Here is a 20,497-nt window from a genome sequence, read left to right as displayed (position 1 = left end):
GTCAATCCACCAAAAAGATATAAAATGGCAAATGTTTATGCATCCAACATTGGAGCACCTAAACATATAAGGCAAAACAGAGGATAAAGGAGAAATAAACAGAAATACAGTAATTGTTGGAGACTTTTAATACCTCACTTTCAATAATATAGATCCAGAGAATCAATAAAAAAAAATTGGATTTGAACACTATAGACCAAATGAACCTAACATATATACAGAACATTATTATCCTACTATAGACCAAATGAACCTAACATATATACAGAACATTATTATCCTACAACAGGAGAGTACACATTCCTGTCAATCACCAATGGAACATTTTCTAGGACAGACCATATATTAGGCCACAAAACAAGTCTAAGCAAGTTCAAGAAGATTAAAATCATATTAAGTATCTTCTCTGAACATAATGGTATGAAATTGGAAATCAATAATAGGAAGAAAACTGGAAAATTCATGGATAAATGAAAATTAAATACCACTCTTCTGAACAACAAATGGATCAAAGAGGAAATTAAAGGGAATAAAAAGTATCCTGCAACAAACGAAAATGGAAACACAACATACCAAAATTTATGGAATACAACTGCAAAAGTTGTTCTTAAAAGAAAATTCAGGGCAGCCCGGGTGGCTCAGCAGTTTAGTGCTGCCTTCAGCCCAGGGTGTGATCCTAGAGACCTGGGATTGAGTCCCATGTCGGGCTTCCTGCATGGAGCCTGCTTCTCTCTCTACCTGCTTCTCCCTCTGCCTGTGTCTCTGCCTCTCTCTCTCTCTGTCTCAGGAATAAATAAAATCTTAAAAAGAAAAAGAAAATTCATAGCAACAAGCACCTACTTTAAGAAACAGGAATGATCTTAAATAAACATTTAACATTTTAAGAAACTAGAAGAAGAACACAGTAAACACAATGTTAGCAGAAAGAAGGACATAAAGATTAGAGCAGATAAATGAAATAGAGAATAGGAAAACAATGGAAAAGATTAATAAAAGAACTGGTTCTTTGAAAAGATAAACCTTTAAAAGGTTTGTTGAAAAGGTTTGTTTGAAAAAGATAAACATTTAAAGAATTAATGCCAAACCTTCTCAAACTTAAGAGAGAGGAGAGAACATTTCCAAACTAATTTTAAGAAGCCAGCATTACCTGATATCAAAGCCAGAAAAGGACACTATAGGCCAATACCCCTATGAATATAGGTGCAAAAATTCTCAATAAAATACCAGCAAAACAAATTCAGCAGTACATTATAGAGATCATTCACCATGATCAAGTGGGATTTATTCCAGGGATGGAAGGTAGTCTAACATACGCAAATCAATGTGGTATACCTTATTAATAAAATGAAGGACAAAAATCATATGATCCTTTCAATAGATGGAGAAAAAACATTTGACAAAATTCAACATCTGCTCATGATAAAAATTCTTAACAACAAATTAGGTATAAGAGGAAGGTATCTCAACATAATAAAGGCCCTATATGACAACTCCACAGCTAACACTATGCCTAATGATGGAGTGAAAGCTTTTTTTCCCTGAGCTCAGGAACAAAACAATGGTGCTTATTCAACATAGTACTGGAAGCCCAAGCCAGAGTGATCAGGCAAGAAAAATAAATAAATAAATAAATAAATAAAAGGCAGAAAATTGAAAAAAAAAAAAAAAGTAAAATTGTATCTATTTGTAGATACATCTATTTGTAGATGACATGATTTTATATATATAAAATCCATTTAGGATCATGTCATCTACAAATAGATGTATCTACAAATAGATACAATTTTACCTTTTTTTTTAATATAAAGACACCATAAAAAAAAACCTGTTAGATCTAATCAATGAATTCAGTAAAATTCTAGGATACAAAATTAACATATAAAACCAGTAGCTTGTCTATACACTAACAATGAATTATCTGAAAAGAAATAAAGAAAGCTATCCCATTTACAGTATCAAAAACAATTACATATTTAAGAATAAATTTAACCAAGGAGGTGAAAGATCTCTACATTGAGCACTACAAAACATTGATGAAAGAAGATAAAAATAAACAGAAAGGTATCCTGTGTTCATGGGTTGGGGAAATCGAATATTGTTTACATTTCCATATTACTCAAAGCCATCTATAGATTCAATGCTATTCCTGTTAAGATTCCAATGGCAAATTTTACAGAAGTAGAAAAAAACACCTAAAATTTATATGGAAGGACAAAAGACTCTGAATAGCCAAAGGAATCCTAAGAAAGAAGTACAAAGCAGGACACCACACTTCCTGATTTCAAGCTATATTATAAAGCTATAGTAATTAAAACAGTATGGTGCTGGCATTAGAACAGATACAAACCAACAGAAGAGAAATGAGAACACAGAAATACATCCATGCATGTATAGTCATATTGAGAAGGGAGCCAAGTATACTCAATGGAGAAAAGGCACTCTCCTCAATAAATGGTGCTGAGAAAATCAATATTCATGTGTAAAAGAATGAAAGCAGACCCCTACCTTTTTCCACTCACAAAAATTAACTAAAAAAGACTTGACTGTAACACCAGAAACCATAAAACTCCTAGAAAAAATCATAGGTGGTAAGTTCCTTGACACTGGTCTTGGCAATGATTTTCTGGATTATGACACCAAAAGCGTAAGGAAAACAGAAGCAAAAATAAACAAGTGGGACTATATCAAACTAAAAAGCTTCTGCAGAGCAAAAGAAACAATCAACAAAATGAAGACAACCTAAAGAATGGGGGAAAATACTGGTAAATCATGTATCCAATAAAGAGTTAATAGCCAAAATATATAGAGCTCACACAACTCAGCAGTAAATTATATATATGTATGTATATATATATGTGTATATATATAAAGTTTAAAAATGGGCAAAACTTCTGAATAGACATTTTCCCAAATAAGTTATACAAACAGCCAACAGGTACATGAAAAGGTGCTTACCATAATTATTAGGGAAATGCAGATCAAAACCACAATGAGACATCACCTCATGTCTGTTAGACTGGCTCTCATCAAAAAGACAAGAGATGACAGATGCTGGTGTGGATGCAGAGAAAGAAGAACCTTTATCATTCTCCCTCAACCTCAGGCCTACTTCACTATTAACAGAGGCAATTTAAAGAACTACCTCCCGAGGAAGGACTGTGTCATGGCCTTGGCTGGGCAGTCCTGCTCTAAACCTGAGACTTCTGCTTAGTCTCTGCCATCCCAAAGTAAAAAGGGAGCATCGTTTGCCTGACGACAAATTCCCTCAGTGTCCACAACATTGGGTACTATAGTTCAGTCAAAATGACCGAACACTACCTATCAAATCTATTTATTTAAAACGTTAACTCCTAAGACACCAAAAATGTAGCAAAATGTGTAGAAAGTGAGCTTCACAGTATCTCTTACACATACTTAATAAAACCACTTTAAGGCACATTATACAGAGCAATCCACAGGACTGTGCTGTTTACCACTTCTGTTCTTCACCTGTTGGGGTAACCTTGAGCACAAGCCCTGGGCAGGCCTCACCTCCATATTCTCCAACACTGTTGTCCATCTTTCAATTCTGAATTACCACCCTCTCCATATTTAAAAAAAAAAAAAAAAATCAATTTTCCTTCACAGAAGAAATTATTTTATTTCATTTTAAAAAGTAAAGGATACAGATACTTATTCTTAGCTTGACAGAAGCCATTTTCCCATGAGACTCCGAGCTCTGCCTGGCGAACGAAGTTAATGGTGATGTGTTAGAGAAACCTGTAGCCTCCAGGGGCACAGGGAGTACAAACATTTGGCTGGAAAAGCATTCACATGATCAAAACATTTCCTGCAGCAAAGATTAACAAAGTCATTTTATCCTGAAGATCATTTTGGTTTTGAAGAAAAGATTTACTTTTGAAGATTCTTTAAATTTACTAATCAAACCAAGAGCAAATTGCTTTTCACATAGCTGAGAAGAGAAAAACCAGAAGCCCATTTTAAGTACTCTTCTGCCCTACTCGCCTCCTCTTACATGACATCTTCTCAATTTATCTCTAGGCCTGATGAATGACATAAATCACGCTCAAAGCTCAGCATTTGTGCAGTGTGTTTTCCTCCCTGGTGGCAGGCTTCTCTGAGCCTCAGCCATCAGCCATGTAAGCCCATTTCCACGCTTCCATGGGACCAAGATGGGCTCTATCCAAACAGGCTTTTGCCCTGCATGGCTTCAGAGGCTGACCCACACCCCCCGTGAGCCTCCAGCATGACTGCAGCAGTGTAGGAGATGGGAAAACCTCAGGCTGATGGGAGCCTGACCTCTCTATTTATGGCCTTCACAGCAAGGGTCACCTCCATTAAGTGGTTTGGTCTTTTAACACCATGAGCTACACTATCTAAAGTGTATTTACCCAAGGAAAAACACCGAGCCCCCTTCTGGGGCAATGGCTCTAGACTTCCTAAGATTAGTCAGGGAAGCAGGAGGAAGCACACTCATTCTCCCTGTACCTCCCTTACAGGTACACTCAAGACTGCTGCTCTCAGCAATGCTGGACTGATGACTGTTCATCCAGAAGTGTCACATGTTGGGATCTCGGTGATAGGCACACTCATCTTTCTCTTTGTATCTACTTAGCTCCAGACACTGACCAACAGGAATTCTTTCCAAAAATGCTAACAGGTAATCTGGTTAGCCACTGGGGTGGGGATGCACCTCTGGTGAAACTGAGCAACAGCCTCCAAATGTTCTGGCCAGGAAGTGCTGGCCACGATATGCAGCAGCTTAAAAGTAGGCCTGTGGATCGCTAAGTAGTTCTAGAAGTACAAGGAACAGAACTGCCATTTACACAACATTAGAGTAATTCGGATTTAGGGCTTTTGAAATTTTGGAAGTGACACGGCCTCAAAAAGGCTAACTGGTGGGACAACTATGAAACAGAGCTTGTTATAATTTGTATACTCCAAAACAGGGTGATGTTCACCACTACTGGACAGCACCTTTGCCAGGGAGACAAAGAACATCATTTGTCACAGCCAGTCATCTCTTCCCAGCAGGCAGGAGACCTTGCAGCCAAGTGACTAAAGTGAACCCCAGAGGCTCCCACACTGAAGGTCCAATGCTGCTCCTCAACTTCTAAATAAATCGAATGTGGGGACCCACGCAGTGCCAGTCCACTATGTACCTTCAAGAAACGCCATGTGTCACGTGTAAGTGTCTCTCTTGCTGTACCTTCTGGATGTAGAGGGCCGAGGGTGCTGGTGCTTTGGTCCCCACAGCCTTGGATTAGGAGAGCCTATTCCCCAGGTGAGTGTTATGGGGAACACAATAGTGGCTTCTGAGATGTGTCCATAGGTCACAGAAAAGGAAATGCAGCACCTTAGGAGATGGCCGAAGTCAGGTGATACACATCAGAAAGTCAAATGCTGACTCTGGCCTGATTCTTTAGAAATGACAAGAGCTAGTTCCCTGCCCGGGTGGTTGGACTGAAATGGCCATCTGAAGAGGGGATGGTTGGCACCGGAACTGCTAATTTGGGGGCTTGCCCTGGAATTGCACTCATAGCCATCGAGCCATTGGGGACAGTAGTTGTGTTCCAGCTACTGGGGATCTCGCCAGTAGACTGCATTTTAAAATAGACCAAATAAAACACTGGTAAAACAATCCCAATTAGAAGCATGATAAAAACAGCATTCCACCACTGAATTCCACAGTCTGCACCATTTGTCAAGGTCTTCGGAGGAGCTGGAAGCAGCGGCTGACTGGAGGTCTCTACACAGTAACTTTCATTTAAAAAGATTTCTGACTGCACTGCACGCTCAATATTCTGGTCAATGCCCTTAAAGAAATCCGTCAGTGGGCTGGACAGGGCACCGGTGCCTACAGCCGCTCTGTCTGGATCTGGCTGCTCCTCGAAGGTCACTCTTGTCTCTGAGGATGGGCTCAGGAGGGGTCTGAGTTCTTTGTGGGTCTCTGTTAGGATCCCATGATTTTTCACCGGAATCTTAATAGATTTCAAAGCATATAAGTCTTGTTCTCTGATGAAGTTGTTGACTTTCTTGATATCTGCGACCTAGGGAAGCCATGAAGACAAACATCACAAAATATGTAAACTCCTTAGAATATCAAAAAAAAAGCAGCTCTTTCTGGAAGACAATCCAAGCCCACCCCGCTTAGGAATCTGATGAATACTGCACCTATACACAAAATCAGTTTAGGCTGAATAACTGATTTTTGGCTTTAACTCAGCCTAAATGCATAGCTTAATCATCACATTTCCATACATATTAACAAGTATAATAACGTAAATCAGTTTTGGAAAACAGTGTTTGTTTAAAGTATGACTGCAACAAAATGTTTTTAGGTGAAACCCAACCAGGGCACTGAAAAAGCAATAGTCCTTTGTATTTCTTTTAACTTTTGAGACAACAGTGCCCCCATCTGGCTGACTTCCCTCCCCACAACAAGACCCAATTTAGTAGCTGATTACATTGGCAATCTCCAAACAGGAAGCCTCAGGCAGCTCCACAGACACTCAGAACCTACTTTAACAGTAATAATGTTTTAAGAGGTATGTTCTCGTGATTCTACCATGTTTTCTTGCCCAGAAGTACTGTATGGCATATAAACTTATTGTTTAAATAAATGCAATCTAGAGTTAATACACTGAGGATTTCACAATACTTAGAATTAGAAACCTACAGAGAATCACAAATGAAGTTGGAAAATATGGACTGAAACCCTCTGTTCCAATATTAGGACTGGAAGATAAAGGAACACCACTAAGAGTTTTATACGGTAACAAAGTTCACTAACAAATTCCTTCCACAATCTTGAGGGAGGGGTGGTGCAGAATGTAAGTCAAAGATAAACCCTCCCTCAAGCTAACGTTTGGAACTTACTGAAAGCATCAGAAATGGGTTTTAACTCATGAGCCCACTTTAACTAGAGTGTAAATAAAATCAAAAGACCTTTAGGTAGCACCTGATTCAAATCAATCATCTCCATTACTTCACTTGAGTAATTGTTTTTATCATCTAACTGAATTGGGCTGGTGGACATTGTTAATTTATCATGTCCTGAAACTAAAGCATAAGGTTCTTGAGACCTGTTTTTTTCCCTTAATAAAATGACACCCAAATTTACTTTAAATTGGAAAATGGTTACTTATCAGAGGCATTATATATATATTATAATCTTCACAGATTTATTAAACGTCACTATTCCAAGAAGCCCACTGCATCCACTCAGTGTAGGGTCAGATTCATTTTCAGCCCATGTTCCATAAACCATATAGTATGCCTACAGAAGCTTATTAAGAGAGTCAAATATAAATCTCAGTACAATTGAGACACTATGTGTCCCTAGAGACCAGCCTGTTTATTTCCTCTGGGAAATACCACAACATCCTATAAAATGTGTTTAACCATTTGAGCCTTGTTAGATAAATGACAAGAAACTAAGGAGGAAAAGATTTTTAAAATAAATTGGTTAGACAGCCTTAGGGGAGGCCATGGAAAGTTGTAACAGCGTAATTAGCAAAATGAAATAAATAGTTTCAATCTAGGAGAAAATGCAGCAATTCTGTAAATACTTTTCCTACTTACTTTGCCATGTTAATCACTCTGAATGCTAAAAACATAATTAAAGAGAGAAACAGGGTTATATAGATACACAGTGTACAAAGGCTAGATCATGCAGTTTTAAGTGAGAGACTGTAAAATTTGACCAAATAAGGTACAACCAGCAAGAAAGGGTCAGAAAATGAGAAGTAGTGAGAAAAGCAAGCCTAGCAAACAAATCTTGGATAAATTCTGCCTGGCATCTTTGACCCTAGTAGGTCTTAAATAAAATGTGCTCAAAAGAAAAAGAAAAAAAAAAAAAAGTTTGTCTTTGGGGGACACCTGGGTGGTTCAGTCAGTTGAGCATCTGACTCTTGATCTCGGCCCAGGTCTTGATCTCAGGGTCGCCAAGTTCAAGCCCTGCACTGGGTGTGGAGCCTACTTAAAAAAAAAATTCCAGAATTCAGTTTGGAGGGACAGGGAGAGAAGTACTTTGTAGATTGGGAACTGCTCCAACACATGAGACTCCTAACCCTCACTTTTCATGATCCCAAGGTTCAGAATTGAAAGTGCTTCCACCTGCCTTCCAGCTCTGGCTAGGTGGGAAGAGTCTTCTACTGCTACAACAGGCCTCTCCAAACCACCTTGCTGGGGGTGGGGAGAGGCGGCCAGGAAGGGGCAGCAAGGGCCCCCATGCTTCAGTGAGTTCCTGAAATACACAGGAACCATGGGGCAGGGAACACCTTCACCTGCGAGGTTTCTTACTTTGCAGCCATACTGAAGAGCAAGCTTGTTGAGGCTGTCCTCCTGGACCAGCTCCCGCTGCAGCAGCACCACGTCCCCTGCTCCTGGCTGGCGAGGGTGGTGGGCACCCTTCTTCTGGTGGCGCTCCTTGCCCCGGGGCCGCAGAGCCACATGGTGGGACTCTTCCTCAGAGGAGTCCCCCGAGTCCCCACCACTGTTCTCAAACATGTAAACGTGGCTGGTTGGAGTCCTACAGACAATGGCGGGGCCTTGGAGGGTCTTGGTTAATACTTCCTTCTGCCTCATTTTCTTAACTGAAAACCAAACCCCAGGGTTAATTCCACATAAGGTACGTTCATTCCTCTGCAGCTACACTAAAGAGAAGTGTCCGGTTACGGATGACCCCTTTCCCTGACCCATTATAAATATTCAGCAGACACCATCAGTACAGAAAGGGCGTTCTCTGCTAGTTGGGGTGGAGGGTGAGAAGCATGTACAAATAGCATTTTTCCCTGACTGCAGACTTCTTACAGAGAAAAATCAAAGAATCCCTCCTTTCCCCCTTATCCCTCATCCATAGCTGGTCCCTCCCCGAAACCCACCAGATAAACAACTTCTCTTTTTGGTCTCAGAGGGGTAAAGAAGCTGCTGGGATCCTTTGCAATGAGAGGGAAGGGCTGTTCCCAGCTTCCTCGCAACTCGGAACTTTTGTGCCAAACAATTCTTGTTCAATACTTTACACATTGCAAAGTATCCTCACCAAGAAGGTCAAGACTGAGGGCGCTTGCTTATGAGATCCAGGAGAATAAAATACTCGGATTTCCAATACAGGCAAGCTTGAATTACCGTAGTATTGGGGGCCCAGCTGGGCAGAAAATTCTCGTCCAACTGAGACATTCGTCCAGTTTTCCACCGGTCCCTTTGCCTTCATTACATCCCACGTCTGGTTTTCATGTTCACCTCCAGCCAAGTGCAAAAGCCTCACGACCCGCTTTCCCCCCTTGGAACTGTCCGAATGAGGTTCCGGAACACGAAACCTCCGGCTCAGGGACTGACAGCCGCGCCAGAGCCGTCGTGGAGCCCGTAGGAGCCCCGGGAGCAGCCAGCGGCGCCCCCGCGCGACCGCGCCGCCCGCCCCCTCTCCCCTCTCCCCTCTCGGCCGGCGCCCCAGGGCCCCGCCTCCCCGTCAGGGCTCAGGGCCCGCCAGGGGCCCCGCCGCTTTCCCTCAGAGCCCCTCCCGCGCAGGGCGGCGGCCGCCCCCAGACTTAGACGGACGCGACCCCCACATTCCGCCAAGGCACGACCCCGCCCTCCGCCCTCCGCCCTCCATCCCAGCAACCCCAGCCAGCCCCGGACCGTGGCGGTCGCCGCCCCTCCGGACGCAGGAGCGCGGCCCGCCCCCGAGGCCGAGGGGAGGCTCGCGCCGCCCGGCCACGACGCCGCGGAGGGCCCCCGCGGTCCCCCTCCCAGGCCCGCGGCCCCTCCTGCGGGCCCCGGTACCTCGGCGCCGAGATCCGCCGAGACTCGCCGCCGCCGCCGCCACCGCGCCTGCTGATTGGCTGCGAGAATCAGCAGGTCTCCAGGGGGCGGGGACGGCGACGCAGCCAATGAAATCAGCGCCGTGCGGGCCCGCTGAGAGGTCAGCGCAGGAAACGCGGCCCGCGGGGCGGGGCGGGGCGGGGCCTGGAGGGGCGGGGCCGGGGCCGGGAGGGGCGGGGCCGGGGCCGGGAGGGGCGGGGCCGGGGCCGGGAGGGGCGGGGCTCCAGCTCCCGGATCCGACTGTCGCCGAGGGATCCGCTTGTCCCAGCGGCAGCTTTGGCTTCTGCTACGAAACCGCTTACCTCTCTCCCCCACCTTTCTGTGAACCTCAGCTTTCTCATCTGTGGAAGAGGCCTTTGGCCTAGCCCTCTGTATCAACGGTGTAAAACGAGGGGGCGGGTTCCCAGGAGAGTGACTGCCACCTGCTGAGGCCCCCCGCTGGAAGCCCCCACCGCGCTGGGCCTGGTGGGCCGGGGGTCTCCACGACAGGAGCCCTTACCGCCACAGGAGTTTGCTCCTCCTTGCCCACCATCATGGGGAAGTCCACCAGTGTAAACCACTACACCACGACAACACCGACCACAAATAACACTATTTTGTTTTATTTTTGAGATACACAGAGAGAGGCAGAGACATAGGCAGAGGGAGAAGCAGGCTCCCTGCAGGGACTCCATCCCGGGACCTCGGGATAATGACCTGAGTAAAGGCAGACACTCCTTCACTGAGCCACGCAAGCACCGCACAAATAACACAATTTACCAAATGTCGATGATGGGGGATTCCTTATGCTTAATAGTAAGGGGTGAACATTCTCATACACTAAAGCACAGAGGCTTAAAATTTCAACCCAAAATGCAAACCCAAATTAAAAAGCAAACTGTAACCAGGGAAAAGTAAATGCAACAAACACCACAAAAAATCCTTTATTGAGACAAACCTCATCAAATTGATGAGAAAGTCACTAACAGCCCAGTGGATAAATGAGTGGGGACCATGAACAGACATTTCGCCAAAGTATACAAATGGTTAATAGGGAATAAAAATGAAACCTCAGTAGTAATCAAATTAAACCACAAAACAAAAAGATGAAAACAAATCCAGATTTATTTTTAGTTTTTATTTTTTTATGTTTTTACAAATCCAGATTTAGGAGAGATTGTATTCAAAAAGATTATTGCAAGGGGAGAAAAAGGCTTGCAATAGGGAAAACCTTCTGACTACAAGGTCTGTAAGCATCTCAAGAGTTAGGTAGAAAGGGCTTTTCTTTTATAGAGAGGAGTAAACAAGGCTGCAAAGAATCAGGTGTGGAGAAGTAGGACAAAAGGGTGGCAGAACTGGATAGCAGATACAAGAACGTTCGACCCTGGCCAGCCTGTTCTCAAGAGGGACTGTATGCTGGCTCAGGCTGAGTGTGGACTAAAGTCCATTTAGAGGCCTGGATGAAGGAGAGAGGCTTCAAGGAATTTTAGTTAGCAAGCATTTTGTTGTGACTGATCAGTCGGGACACGAGGCTCAGCTAGAGACAAAGAAAGAGAATCTAGGGGATCTGTGACTGGCCTAGTCATAGGTAAACAAGGAGTGCATCCGTGAGTCTTAAGTCATACGGGGAAGGAAGGGTGGTTCTTTGTAATAAGCCATTTTCCAGAACACAATGGATGGGTGGGGATGGGGAGGTCTTAACCTTCACTGTTTTCCAGGAGCATGGGGTGTCGGCAAACTCCAACATTGTTGAGTTTCTGTGTGTGGATCTACATCCACATGTCAAGCCCTGGAGCACAGCAGCGAATAAAGCTGGCAAGCTTTCATGGAGTTGACACTTCTAAAAATGACCAAAGACAAAGACATACACAGAAAGAGCATTGCAGATTATGCTAGATCTTGGAAAAAGAAAAACTAGGTGTCTGTTAACAAAAATTATCTGAACTTCATAAAGGCAAAAGGATGGTTGTATGTTCTTTCATTGCTGTGCTGGAGCTTGGTTAGTGAGCCCATCCAAGAATAATCTGATTCTCTAAGCAGCAGTTCTCAAAATGTGATCTGGAGTCCTGGAGATCCCTTGAAACATTTTCATTGGGTCTGTGAGGTCAAAACTATCTTCACAGTAATACCAACATTATTTTCCTTTTCCACTTCATTCTCTCTTGATAGACAATAATTTAGCTAACATATATTGAATCCCTACTGGGTATAAGACAACACAACACTCTTGTGTGGTAGGTATTATTACAATCTCCAAATTATAGACAGAAAAACTGTAACAGAATTTGCAAGACACCTACCCAATATCCATTCTAACCTTTCACTTCAGAAAAGAACCCCAATATTATTTGGGGCAGCAATGTGCCAAGCTGAGACTACACTTCTAGTCTTCCTTGCAACAGGGTGTACCCCTGAATAAATTTCAGACGATACAAGAGAAAATGTTGGATCGGACTTCTGAAACTTTTAAAAAGCAGACACCTGGAAAAGCTCTGTAAAATATGTGTTCTGCTTACCTTCCCCCTGCTAACTGGAATGAACATATGATGGCTAGGGCGCCTGCATTCATCTTGGACATGAGGCAGCCTAGAAGGTAGACAGCACGTGCTAAGGATGGCAAAGCAGAAAGATGGAAAGTGGGCAGGAAAGAACTAAATGTCCCCGTTGTTTAAGAGATTAAGATTTCGGGATCCCTGGGTGGCGCAGCGGTTTAGCGCCTGCCTTTGGCCCAGGGCGCGATCCTGGAGACCCAGGATCAAATCCCACGTCGGGCTCCCGGTGCATGGAGCCTGCTTCTCACTCTGCCTGTGTCTCTGCCTCTCTCTTTCTCTCTGTGTGACTATCATAAATAAATTAAAAAAAAAAAAAGACATTAAGATTTCTGTCAGTAGCAGCTATTGAAATTCCTAACTTAGAAACCTGAGCACAGAGATTAAGTTACTTGTCTTAGATGTCATAGCTAGTCAGTATAAGAGGCAGAATCCAACCTCAGACAGATGACAAAAAGCCCATGGTCTTGGGTGCCTGGGTGGCTCAGCGGTTGAGCATCTGCTTTCAGCTCAAGTCGTGATCCTGGGGTTCTGGGATCAAGTCCAACCTCAGGTTCCCTGCAGGGAGCCTGCTTCTCCCTCTGCCTATATCTCTGCCTCTCTCTCTCTCTCTCTCATGAATAAATAAATAAAATATATAAAAAAAAAAAAAAAGCCCATGGTCTTATAAAAGCTTCTGAACTGAACTCAGCTTTGCTTTCTCCATCTACTGGCCCAGCCCAGGCAGGATGCCTGCTAAAGCTTGGTGAACAATTCCTTCAGAAACATACCTTAGTTTTCTCTCCAGGTCCATGGCTAGACTGGCTGAGATGCAATTCCTCAGGCCCAGGTGAGGTCAGAGAGGAGGTTTTGGAGCATCATGGCTCATCCTCTGAAGTGTTTCAGGGTCGCATCTGCCAAGGACAGTCCCACTTGCTCTGGCACTGAAAAAGCTGCAATCAATCCTCCACAAGCTGACAGGCCTGCTCAGATGCCCCTGAAACTCCTGCCAAGCCCAGAGCATCCTGTCCCCTGTGTCAGCCTACTGTGGACTGAATTGTGTCCCTGCTAAATTAAGTTCACATCCTAACCCCTAAAATGACTATATTTGGACAGAGGGCCCATAAGAAAGTAATTAAGGTTAAAAGAGGTCATAAGGGTGGGGCCTTGGTCCGATAGAATTATATTGTGAGAGGAGACAGCAGAGAGAGCTTGCTCTTATTTTCTCTCCCTGCTCACACTCAGGGGAAAGACCATGTGGAGATACAGTGAGAAGGTGACTATCTGCAAGCCAGGAAGAGAGCCCTCACTAGAATCTGTACCCTGATGGATCTTGATCTCGGATTTCCAGATTCTGGAACTGTGACACATAACTTCCTGTTGTGTAAGCCATCCAGTCTGTGGTATTTCATTATGGCAGCCCAAGCTAAGACACTAGCCTTCTCCCTGGAAGAGCAGAAGATGGAAAGGAACAGATGCTGAGTTTCACTAGATGTTTTAAAACTCCAGTGGGAAGAGAGCAGAGATCTGTATTGGCAAAGTCATTAGAATTGCTTAAGCCTCAACTTCTCACTTTACAGACACAGGGGGCTTGCCTGAGGGCGAGTTAGCTGTAGCCTTGAAGCATGGAAGATGAATGAGTCCAAGGTTAGTTCTGCACTTACCAGCTGTGTGACCCCCATGGAGGCGGCCCATCAGCCTTCTGGGCCTTGGTTTCCTCCTTAAGGATGCTGTTCCCTATGTCTGGGATGGCCATACATCCCTTCTGCCTGGAACATTTTCAGCTTGTATCTGGTGTCTTTGCACAATTATTATGAACACCCCTTCCCTTTTCATAGTTTGGACACACCCTCCACCTCTCTTTGGAACTGTCTGCAAGGCAAATTCTCCCTGCCCATGCCTTGGCAGACGCTGCTAGTTCATCACAGAGGCCAACACAGTTGTCAGATCTCTGCATGGAGTTATCCAAGACAGCTCTAGTTGTTCATGGATGAGTGGTAGGGGTAAAAAAAAGATCTAAAAAAATATCCCATTTAGCATGGAAAAAAACAACTATTAAAAAATTAACACATAACAAATTGAGTAAAAATATTTGCTATTTGCTATCTTAGATATGTCAATATCCTTAATATATAAAAAGCATTCAGATTTCAATTAGAAAAAAAACCACTCCCAACACTCCATAGAAAAACTGGCCAAATGTGGCAAATAATCCACTAAAGAAATACACATTGAAGAAAGGTGTTAACTTAACCGATGGTCAAATCAGTGGAAATTCAAATAGCTGCAAGAAGCTGAAAAAAGTCAAATCTGAAAGGATTAGAATGCATGGTTACACAGGTCGGGAAAGAGTACTCTCAGGCCCTGTGGGTAGGAGTTTCAATCAGGACATTTGTAGCATTGTGTAGCAATAACTTTTACATTGTGCATATGCTTTGATCTTGTCTCCCACGTTTAGGAATTTGCCAAAGAAATAGGTAGACATGTGCAAAGATTTGTGACAAGGCTGTTCTTAACTGTGAAAGATGGGAAAAAGCCCCACAATATCCAACAGGAGGGGATTCGGTTGAATTCATGTAGCTCACTTATGAAACAAAATAAAGCACATTCATGTAAAATAATCTGGTAGAAGTAACAGTTATTCACATGGAAGGATGTTTATGAATAACAAGCAGTTTACAAATCATACATCTCAGGGTAGTAAGGCACAATGTCTGTAGTGATTATTCCTAGGTGGACTAATAATTGCCTTTTTGGGGCACCTGGGTGGCTCAGCAGTTGGGCGTCTCCCTTCAGCCCAGGGCATGATCCTGGAGTCCTGGGATCGAGTCCCACATCAGGCTCCCTGCATGGAGCCTGCTTCTCCCTCTGCCTGTGTCTCTCCCTCTCTCTCTGTGTCTCTCATGAATAAATAAATAAAATCTTTAAAAAATAGCTTTTTTTTAATGTGTGCTTCCTTTTTTAGACTTGTCTTTGCCATGCACATTTACTCTGGTTAGGACGAGGTGGCACACTGAACAAGCGGTTAAAGCTGCAAGTGCTGAAGTCAGAGGTCTAACTTTGTTGCAGCCCATGCTCTACCCCTGAACTAGACTCCCTCAGATGTCCAGCTCTGAATCTAGTCCTTAGGACCTAGAGGAAAACTCCATGACCTCTGCAAGCCTCAGTTTTCTTGTCTAGGAGATGAGATGTAAGTTAGGCCCTGCTATTCGCCAGGTGCTTGGCATACAGTGAACATCTGGGGAACATGGGCTCTCATGATTATGGCAGGGGAACCCATAAAGCCCTGAAAGTCCATTTTTCTTTAAATAATGCATTCCTGCCCTAACTTAGGTAGCTGGAGGTGGTTTGGGAGGCTCTCAGATCTGCTCTTAGGACAGGTTTCTCAGGTGAGTTTTAAGCTTGTTTGTCAGCGGCTTTATCTGTTTCAGAGTCAGTTTTCCCCTGGCCCAAAGTATGAGGAGTTGCCCGAGAATGGAAGCCTGAGGAACCAGGCAGACTGCCCTCAGCAGCACAGTGGGGGCTACCGCCCTTCAGACCTGTGAGAGCCTGGCCGGAACTCCTAGTGATCTCTCTGGTGCTCACCAGGTCATCCCAGGCCCAGTTCCGCTTGGCTCTCCCCCTCCCACTTGGAGGCTGGGGCTGCTCTGTCATTGATACCTTTTTTTTCTTTTTTTTTAAAAGGTTTTATATATTTATTTATGAGAGACACAGAGAGAGAGAGGCAGAGACACAGGCAGAGACACAGGCAGAGGGAGAAGCAGATTCCCTGTGGGGAGCAGGATGCAGGACTCGATCCCAGAACCCTGGGATCACACCCTGAGCTGAAGGCAGACACCTGACCACTGAGCCCCCCGGGGTGCCCCTCATCAGTGTCCATTTTGGGTTTCCTGGAAGGGCTATACCCACAAGACCTCGGTATCTACAGCAGAGTGTTTAAAGTTTTCATAGACACCTCTTACCTCCATTTTGTCCCTCTCAGGATCAAAATCTCAGCCACCCTCTCCGTCTACTGCCACCCCTCTTCCCCGGGGCCAATTTTCTAATTCCTTTGCTTACTCTTGTGCCAACCTTGAAACTCAACTCTGGCTTCCCTGGGCATACTTGGGAATTGTACCCCAGGTTCAGAGAGTCTGATGCAACACCTCCACAGTCCCCATCTCTTCCCAGTCCCCCAGAATTGTACAGGGAACAGATCTTTTATACTTTTTAGAAGAACTGCCTGCTAAAACAATACTATTTTAGATATATTCAGTTACAGAAAATATTACTAAAATCACGCCTTTTTTTTTGGCTCCTTTTTAATGCAGCCACTAGAAGTTTTAAAATTGTGTCTGGTTCCCATATGTTCCTGTTGGATGGTGCAGCCCTAGGGTCTCACTGCCTGTAATGCCCAGAGCCACTGTTTGGAGCCTGCCTTGATCTGCAGGTCATCTTGTTCATCCCCTAAAGGGCCCTAGTGGGTATCTGGGTGACTCAGTGGTTGAGCATCTACCTTCAGCTCAGGTCATGATCTTGGGGTCCTGGAATTGAATCCTGCATCAAATGGAGTCCATTAAATTGAGTCCATCAGATTGAGTCCTCCTCAAATGGAATCTGGTTCTCCCCCTGTGTCTCTCCCTCTCTCTGTGTGTCTCTCATGAATAAATAAATAAAATCATAAAATAAAATAAAATAAAATAAAATAAAATAAAATAAAATAAAATAAAAATAAAGGGCCCTAGTTAACTGCAAATATCCTGACCATTTGTATCAGGTCCTTGCTTGGCCAGGCATTTGACAGCTGGGGAGGGGATGAAGAGAGGCAGAGGTACTGCCAGAGAAACCCCTTTTGCATCCCTACCTGCTGTATTCCCAGACAGTCCAGCTAGGACCCTTGGATGTGAATTTCCCCCACAGGTGGTGGTAGACCAGGAGCAGCGGGGCCAGCTGAGCAGGTGGGAAGTCTCTCAGCTAAAGACTTGGGGGCACTGTCCCAGGGAAGGGCCCAGGAGGAAGCTGCATCCGATGACATTTCAGAAAGCAGAAGTGAGTGCTCCACCAGACAGAGGGGCCAGGAGAAGTAGTTGGAAGCAGCACCCCAGGGCCAGGCTTTGGAGAGTGAGTGAGGCTAGAAGCCATGGTCAGCAAAGTCAGGTGAACGTCTCTCAGACAAGACTCCTCACCGTGTCCCAATGACACTGTCAGTGTCTGCTTTCTAGAAAGAGGTTTTGGTTGAAGTTCTGTGTCATTGCAGCTCAGGGTACAATCCTGTGAAATTGTAGGTACCTCTCTGGTAATGGCATTCATTGGGACTTCAAGTTGCGGAAGGTTTCATGACATACACAAGCATATCTGGGTCTCTCAGCAGGACTGTTCCAGACTTAAAACAGACTTCAAGATGATGCATCCTATATATACATAGTAGAAGTTCAATACCAGGTTGTAAACATCCTGTTGACCCCATGCTTAGAACCCAGAAGGGGCTCAATAAAACATTTATTTACCTAATTTGAATATGTACTCAACTAATGCTTCTGAAAGCCTGAAGCCACCAATTGACTGAGGGTCTGCTATGTCTCTAACCCTTTCAACGTTATTTCCAGCCTCAAATCCTTTTAGGAAAAAGTATTTCTGTATCAGTTAGGATTTAATCAAGAAACTGCTCAAAATGCTCACATTGGAAGGATCTGCGTGCCAGGATTGGGGTCATAGGTGATGGATAAGCAAGTGGGGGGCATTAGGATAACCCAGAGATTAGCCACGATGGGTGGGGGGCATCATTCCTCTAGGCTGGGGCCAGAGGAATGGGAGTCCAGGAAACCACAGGAGCCTGTGCAGTGGGAGCTGAAAACTTAGAAGAGATGGAAATGCTGTGGAGCTACCTTGTGAAGCAGGAAGGAAGGGAGGGGACATGCTCAGGCCTCTCACCTCCTCATGCTCTCCAAACTACGCCATCACCTCCCATCGGCTGAGCCAGCAGGAAGCCAGCTGGCCTGTGAGCCTGGAAGCACAGCCTTCCATACAAAACAATATAAGAAAAGGCAAGGAATGGCTTGGAGTATGCTGGCCCAGGACCAGTACTACCTCCAATTGTCCTGATACCTTTGAAAGGGTGCTATTATTGAGGAATTGAACAGCCTGCCTGTTATGGGCTAAATTACGTTTCCTGTGAAATTCATAGGTTGAAGTCCGAAACTCTAGTACGGCCCAATGTGGCCACATTTGGAGATAAGGTCTTTAAAAAGGTGATTCAGTTGAAAGGAGGCCATTAGGGTGGGTGCTTATCCCATCTGACCTGTGTCCCTATAAGAAGGGGAAATTTGGACACACTGAGAAAGATGTGTACACAAAGGAAAGACCATGTGAGGTCATGGGAAAAAAATCAGCCATCTACATGCCAACAAGAGAAGTCAGGAGAAACCAGCCCTGCTGACAACTTGATCTTGGACTTTGAGCTTCCAGAATGATGAGGAGATAAATCTGCTATTAAAGTTACCCTGTGTGTGGTGTTTGTCATGGCAGCCTGAGGAGATTAAAACTGCCCAAGATTCTGCGTTTCAGGGGGAAGTCAGAATTCAGCACAAATCCATCCCCAGAGGGCAGGAAATCTACTTCTTTAGACAGCAGTACAAAAATGCCACCCAGGTGTCCAGAAGCACTCCTCCTGCCTCCCCCAGATTCATCCTTGCTGGGAGGAATAACAAGCTGGTGTGTTTGGGGCAGAGTGTGGATACTGGTATCTATGGATGTAGCTAAACATCTTACATTACACAGGAATGGTGCCCCACCTCCTCCAAAAAAAGAATTATCCAGCTCAAAATGTTAATAGTGCCAGGACCAGAAACCTGCCCTACAGGTTGCTCCATGTCTATAAGCCAACCATGAGTTTGAGACACAAGCAGGCTTTTGGTTTTTTGCACCTTAACATGAACACAGATGATCATCAATTAGCAGACACCTGAAGAAAGTCTCAGACATCAATGATAGTGATCAGAACATACAGAGAAAAAGCAACGGGGGTAAAACATTATACAGGGAGAAGAATATTAGGGAAATATTAAAGAAATGAAGGAAAAGAAGGAGGGAGAGAAAGAAAGAGACAGATAGACTGAGAGAAAGGAGAGTAGAAATAAGATACCAGGTTCAAGAAACCAGAATAGAATACTACAAAAAAAAAAAAAAAGGATATTCCAAAAATAAGAACTTTTGGAAATTAAAAAGATGATAGCAGAAATAATAAACACTAAGTAGTTTAGAATATAAAGTTGAGAAATTCTTCCAGAAAGTTAAGCAAAAAATTAGAGATGGAAGATAAAAGGAAAAAATGTAAGAAAACTAGGGGCTCAGTCCAGGAAGTCTACTATAAAAATAATGGCAGTTTCATAAAGACAGGACAGGGAAAATGGAGGGGAAGAAATAATCAAAAATATATTTCAAGAAAATCCTCCAAATAAAGAACATGAATATTCAGTTTGAAAAGACAAAACAGATCCACATCCAGACATCTCATGGAGGCATTTTCAAATAATGGTGGCAAAGTGTGATATTTTGATTGATAATAAGAAATACATATTTGGTCTTCAACTCCATTCCTGGTTCCTAGCTTTCAAACCCTTAGAATTTCTCAAGTATTGAGAGTGATAAAGGTGTTTTTGTTATGTTAATGAGTGGGTTTTTTTAAAAAGCACCTAAAGATGGAGTCTGGTTGCCAGGAGAACCAACCATGTAATTAGAAGATCAGGACCATTGATCTTATTTTCCTGACCTCTGGGAAGAGGAGAAGGACTGGAGATTGAATCAATAGCCAAAGACCAAAGATTTAATCAATCATGCCTATGTAATGAAGCCTCCATAAAAACCCAAGAGAAGAGGGCTCAAAGAGCTTCCAGGTTGGTGAACATGGGGAGATTTCGGGATAGTGGTGGGCTGGAGAGGGAATAAAAGCTCTGTTTGCTCCCTATACCTTGCCCTATGTACATCTCTTCTATTTGGCTATTCCTGAGTTATATCCTTTTATAATAAACTGGTAATCTAGTAAGTGAAAAATTTCTGAGTTCTGTGAGCCACTCCAACAAATTAATCTAACCTGAGGAGGGGTTTGGGAACCTCCAATTTACAGCCAGACAGACATATAGGTAACAATGTGGACTTGCAAATGGCACCTGAAGTTCAGAGAGGAAGTTGTG

General features: G+C 43.9%; 2 protein-coding genes across 6 annotated transcripts in view; one reads left to right on the top strand and one right to left on the bottom strand.

Annotated features, from left to right (window-relative positions):
* MEF2A (myocyte enhancer factor 2A) overlaps nt 1-4,872 on the top strand; it is a 191,268-nt gene extending 186,396 nt beyond the window's left edge. The window contains exon 13 of the transcript XR_012016859.1: nt 4,500-4,872. The gene's annotated coding sequence lies outside the window, so the exon portion shown is untranslated. The remainder of the gene's footprint in view (nt 1-4,499) is intronic.
* LYSMD4 (LysM domain containing 4) lies at nt 3,615-9,891 on the bottom strand. Of its 5 annotated transcripts, none has more exons than XM_072797176.1 (3): nt 9,784-9,891; nt 8,305-8,597; nt 3,615-6,050 (listed from the first exon to the last, which is right to left on the bottom strand). In XM_072797176.1, exons 2-3 carry the CDS (start codon nt 8,587-8,589, stop codon nt 5,439-5,441), a joined length of 897 nt encoding a protein of 298 aa, XP_072653277.1. In that variant the 5' UTR covers nt 8,590-8,597; nt 9,784-9,891; the 3' UTR covers nt 3,615-5,438. The 5 variants fall into 5 exon arrangements, with proteins under 5 accessions (XP_072653277.1, XP_072653285.1, XP_072653275.1 ...); XM_072797184.1 differs by lacking the exon at nt 9,784-9,891 and adding an exon at nt 9,640-9,743; XM_072797174.1 differs by lacking the exon at nt 9,784-9,891 and adding an exon at nt 9,130-9,430.
* Nucleotides 9,892-20,497: the final 10,606 nt, after the last annotated feature.

Source organism: Canis lupus, chromosome 2 (assembly GCF_048164855.1).
Source record: "Canis lupus baileyi chromosome 2, mCanLup2.hap1, whole genome shotgun sequence".
In the NCBI taxonomy this organism is placed as follows: Eukaryota; Metazoa; Chordata; class Mammalia; order Carnivora; family Canidae; genus Canis; species Canis lupus.
Note: the sequence above shows the minus strand (reverse complement) of the source record. Positions and strands in the feature narration are given on the sequence as shown.

Coding starts and splice junctions, on each gene's coding strand:
- LYSMD4 (XM_072797174.1), bottom strand. CDS start 9,214: ATGAAGGCAAAGGGACCGGTGGAAAACTGGACGAATGTCTCAGTTGGA. Junction 8,598..9,129: donor GCTGGGCCCCCAATACTACG/GTAATTCAAGCT, acceptor TTTGGTTTTCAG/TTAAGAAAATGAGGCAGAAG. Junction 6,051..8,304: donor CTCTTCAGTATGGCTGCAAA/GTAAGAAACCTC, acceptor TGGCTTCCCTAG/GTCGCAGATATCAAGAAAGT.